This window comes from Moschus berezovskii, chromosome 10, assembly GCF_049115385.1.
Source record: "Moschus berezovskii isolate FMDL1 chromosome 10, NW_MosBer_1.0, whole genome shotgun sequence".
Classification (NCBI taxonomy): domain Eukaryota; kingdom Metazoa; phylum Chordata; class Mammalia; order Artiodactyla; family Moschidae; genus Moschus; species Moschus berezovskii.
The window spans coordinates 59,719,034-59,724,583 of record NC_142469.1 but is presented as its reverse complement, the minus strand read 5'-3'; the positions used below and the strand labels follow the sequence as shown (position 1 = coordinate 59,724,583).

At 36.0% G+C, this 5,550-nt stretch overlaps 1 protein-coding gene across 1 annotated transcript; it reads left to right on the top strand.

Annotated features, from left to right (window-relative positions):
- The first annotated feature begins 882 nt into the window (after positions 1-882).
- FUT9 (fucosyltransferase 9) lies at positions 883-1,962 on the top strand. The gene has a single exon (XM_055433733.2). The coding sequence runs from the start codon at positions 883-885 to the stop codon at positions 1,960-1,962; it is 1,080 nt and encodes a 359-aa protein (XP_055289708.1).
- Positions 1,963-5,550: the final 3,588 nt, after the last annotated feature.

Sequence of the window (5,550 nt, the reverse complement as noted above, 5' to 3'; positions counted from 1 at the left end):
TCATGAATGAGATGAGAATATAACGAGTTAGTACATATACTTACACAGAGGTACACACACTTGTGTAAATATATAAATTAATACATATATTGTTAATGTAAGTTATCATATTAATGCATGGACTAATGAGCACCAGGTAATTATCAGGTATTGGTCTTATTAAGGGAAACTGATCAAAATTTAACTCATGGGTAAATAGTGGTAGTGTTAGTCACTAAATAGTGTCCAACTCTTTGCAGCCCATTGAACTGTAGCCCACCAGGCTCCTCTGTCCATAGGATTTCCCAGGCAAGAATGCTAGAGTTGGTTGCCATTTCCTTCTCCAAGGCATCTTCCTGACCCAGGAATTGAACCCACGTCTCCTGCATTGGCAGGCAGATTCTTTACCACTGAGCCACCAGGGAGGCCCTCACTTATATAAAAGGCAGAGATTAGAGAAATCAAGACAGTAAAACCTGAGGTGCCTATGCACCTCAATGGATTACTGATGCTTGTATTACTTGTTCAAAGAGGATTTCAGAAGGCAAGAAACAGCATAATTCAATAGGTAAGCTATCTATTTTTGGCCCTCAATTTCCTCATTCTGCAGAGAAGAGGTGATAAAAGACCTCACTGATAGGGGTAATGTGTTCAAAGTGCTTGGCACCAAGCCCAGTTGAGAGCCAGTGTTTAGGAAACAGGTACTGTTTGCAACTTGATTTTATTGAGCAGACACCATGTTTAGTTTTTGGTAACACTGGAAAAGAAAATGCAGTTGATTTTGTGATTAAGTGTATTTTAGGATGTACCACCTATTTATTTCAAAATGTATTTGTGATTAACTCTTCATCCCTACCTCTTCCTACTCCTCTATCTTTCCCTTTCTGTTTCACAGAAAAAATTATGACCTCAGCATCCAAAGGAATTCTCCGCCCATTTTTAATTGTCTGCATTATACTGGCCTGCTTCGTGGTGTGTCTGTTCATTTACATCAAGCCCACCAACAGCTGGATCTTCAGCCCGATGGAGTCAGCCAGCTCAGTGCTGAAAATGAAAAATTTCTTCTCCACCAAAACTGGTGATTTTAATGAAACTACTATTCTGATTTGGGTGTGGCCATTTGGGCAGACCTTTGACCTTACATCTTGCCAAGCAATGTTCAACATCCAAGGATGCCATCTCACGACAGACCGTTCTCTGTACAACAAGTCTCACGCAGTTCTGATCCACCACCGAGACATCAGTTGGGATCTGACCAATTTACCTCAGCAGGCGAGGCCACCCTTCCAGAAATGGATTTGGATGAATTTGGAATCACCGACTCACACACCACAGAAGAGTGGCATTGAGCACCTGTTCAACCTGACTCTGACTTATCGCCGCGACTCAGATATCCAAGTGCCTTATGGTTTCTTGACCGTAAGCACAAACCCCTTCGTGATTGAAGTGCCAAGCAAAGAGAAGTTAGTGTGCTGGGTAGTAAGTAACTGGAACCCTGAGCATGCCAGGGTCAAGTATTACAATGAGCTAAGCAAAAGCATTGAAATCCACACCTATGGGCAAGCATTTGGAGAATACCTGACTGACAAAAATTTGATTCCTACCATATCTACTTGCAAATTTTATCTTTCCTTTGAAAACTCAATCCACAAAGATTACATCACAGAAAAGCTCTACAATGCTCTTCTGGCTGGCTCTGTGCCTGTTGTTTTGGGGCCATCTAGGGAAAACTATGAGAATTATATTCCAGCAGATTCATTCATTCATGTGGAAGATTATAACTCTCCCAGTGAGCTAGCTAAGTATCTGAAGGAAGTAGACAAAAACAATAAATTATACCTTAGTTACTTTAACTGGAGGAAAGATTTCACAGTACATCTTCCTCGATTTTGGGAATCACATGCATGCTTGGCTTGTGACCATGTGAAAAGGCATCAAGAGTATAAATCCATTGGTAATTTAGAGAAGTGGTTTTGGAATTAAAGTTTTCCATCATTGGCACATTTGGCAAATCATTTTGATGAGGTATTATCCAGGTTTTAAGGATGAGAAGAGACATTATTCTGCTTTTGTGTCATAATTTATTTGTATCACTCTCTCGGGTGACATGTATATTTTGATGGATATTTTTAAGAGTACAGCATCAGCAATCACTCCACTTGGTTTTAAATTATATATACCTAATTATGTGCACTGAAAAATAATTTATTATTCTCTATCATTTGTAAACCTCTTTTTTTCATACTTTTGTTGTTATCTCTAATGTAATTGTGATTTGATTGTTGTTCCTACACTGATCAGTTGTTTCATCCACTTAGTAAATGAAGATACATATCTTCAAATATGAAATATTTTCATTAAACATTATCATCTCTAGTTCCAAGTTGGCATAATGAAGCAAAGGAAAATCAATTTGTAATTGAATTCTAATCTCTTTGATTTTGAAGTTGAACAATGTATAACTCTCTCTATTTGATCTGTTTTTCACCTGTTTGTTATGTTTGTGAATGCAGAATTATTCATGTAGTGAATAAGCCAGATAGTGAAGCAGAACTGTTCTATTCAGGAGGCTATCAGGCTTCTCGTTTATTTTCATTAAGTTGACTTGAAAATGCAGCCACTTGTTCTCATGATATTAAGCTAAATTACTTAAGTATTTTAAAATATCCAATTTGGGGCGATTTTTGGTGCCTGGGAAATAATCCTAGTAACGCTTAAGAAGAGCTAAGATAGTTTTCTTCCTGATCTTAACACTCATTATTATAATAAAACAATCTCATCAAATGACAAGGGAAAAGGGTAAGTGTAGATACAAGTCATGTTTATAAATGGTACATTTGTGTACAGTTTTTAACATATCAATTAAATTTTTTTTTTCCAAAGGCCCAATGTCTAAAACATTTTCCTTATACCATATGGACATCTAAATTGACATAATGTTTGAGATGTTTGTCCTATTATTTAAAAGAGCCTATATAAAATTAGGGCTTCATTGGTGGCTCAGATGGTAAAGAATCTGCCTACAATGTGGGAGACCTGGGTTTGATCCCTGGGTTGGGAAGATCCCCTGGAGAATGGAAAGGCTACCCACTCCAGTATTCTGGCCTAGAGAATTCTATGGACTGTATAGTCCATGGGGACACAAAGAGTCATACACGACTGAGCAACTTGGCTAAATAAAATTATCATCAAAGTGTTAAGTATAAAATGTTAAACATAATAAAGTGGGAGTCGGTAGGGAACACATGCTAACACAAAATGAGACCTCAATGCATATTTGTTGAATTAATAATGGATGACATTTAATGTCATCAGAAAAGCTTTGCTTATTCCAATAAAGTGACAGCTCTAGTCTAGAGTTGCTAACTTGAGATGATGTTTTATATCCATTTTTGTAATTATCCATAAATGGTAATATGACCATCACCCTCAGGGTTTTACTGAACCAGAATAAACTTCCGTTACTCTAAGTTTTTAGAGAATTCACCCCGAACTTGCAGTTGCTGTACAGTGTTTCTCCTCCGTAAGGTTAAGGGCTGGATACGAGCAGAGAACAGTAGATGTGAAAAGATGGGACTCTAAGGATTCTCAAAGAAAGCATGTCCCAAAAGAATCTTTAATGACTTTATTCCAGTCAGACCAAAAACCCATCACAAGTGTTGGAATGTACTGATGACATCTATTTGAGTCTATTTGAGACTTATTCTAATAATCCTCTACATCAGTAGAACTCAAATCCACAATTTTCTACATCAAATGGAAGCTAGACAGAGAGGCAAATTTGAATTCAGAAAGCAGGAGTTTATGTCCAACAATCCAGTCTGCCTTGTGAGGAAAAGAGCTCTCAGTACCATTAGAAGGATTTGAACAGAGGAAAACTACTGCATTGGTTGAAGGACTGTTTGATCTTCAGGTTCATTCCTTTACCCATGATTGAATAGGCTCCCTGTGTCAGGCAAGTCCCTAACCAGAGAAAAAGATGAACAAGGTACCATCACTGCCTTAGAGAAACTTACCATTAAGTTGAGAGATAAGGAAAGCTTCCTTTGAGTCTGTTTAGGCACATATTACTCTCAATGCAGTTTATATGAGTCACTGATGATTTAATGAAAATAAGATAATAAATTTTTCCAACTGATTAGCTATTTGACCAGTTTCTGAGCCACAAACTTTGTTTTTTCATTTGACCCAATGGAAGATGCCTGTCATATTATCCCTCATAACTGAATAACATCCAGAAATGGCATGTGTAGATGCCCTCCTAGATAAGGAAAGATTTCCACCCTCATTTATTTCATCATGTTCAAATAGATTCAAACATTTATGTTTATATTGTTATTTTTTTGACCTAAAAAAAAACTACTACTAAAAAGTGTAGAGACCTAAAAAGAATGCATTACTAACAAATTTAGAAATATCTACTTTCTTCAAAAGCAGAAAAGCATTCAATAAAAAGCCTTTACTGCGGTGGATGCTCATGATTTCAAAGAACCAAGAAACCTGAGGGCAGTACCCTTATTGTCAACTATGAGTTTGGTCTCTTTCTCAGTCTGAGACCATAATTTTATTCTGATAATATGGCTCAAGCTAAGGCAATAATACTAAGTGACTAACTAGCACATCTGTATAATAAAAATCCATTATCAAGTGTCCAAAGAATACGTTTTCTGAATTTGAAGTGCCAAAAATGAATGAGTCAACTTCAGTTCTAGGTCCGTTGATCAGTGGGTTTTAGGACTGGAAGAAATTATAGCAATGTTTACAAGCAAATCCCTTCATTCTACTTATGAGGTAACTAGATTCAAAGATAATATTTATTTAAGACATATGTTCACATACTACACACACACACATACATACACACACACACACATACACACACACACACACATATACACACACACAAACACCCCACAGCTATATTGACATAGCCAAGATTAGAATTTCAGGGTACTATCTCCCTCAGTTCTGTGTTCTTTTTCATCATATTCTTACCTTATCACTGAAGTACATCTCAATTCTAAAAATGTGAATATATTATTGATATTATTAGGAGTTGTAGAATGTTATACTGTATGTGGAAGCACTTTGACTTAAAATATATATATACATATGGTCAATAAAACATGGAACTAGTTAGCATTCTTTCTGGTTTAAGTATCTTAGGAGTTGAGTGTTAGAAGGAAGTAGGCTTTCACTACATTTTAAGTGAAATGCAACCCTCAAGATGGTGACTCTTTCTCTGCTACTTGTTTAATAAATCCTGTGGATTGCAATTCTTTTTAAGGATATCTCATGGTGAAAGGTAAAGATTTGGCAAAACTGTTGGTTATAAAAACAAACTTGCCAGGAGGTAAACTGTGAATATATATTAAAAAAATAGTCCACTCAAAAAGTTTTATTTAAAAATATCAAAAATCTTTTACTTTTAATTATCTAAATATTTAAATATTATTCACTATAGGCCTTACTAGTAAAGAAATATAAATATTAATTATTATAGGCCATCTTAATAAGAACATGTACTTAATTCTCCAAATCCAGGAGTAGGGCATATCTGGAAAAAAAAAG

Bases quoted from the DNA above. Each gene is read 5' to 3' on its own strand.
- FUT9 (XM_055433733.2), top strand. From the start codon at position 883: ATGACCTCAGCATCCAAAGGAATTCTCCGCCCATTTTTAATTGTCTGC.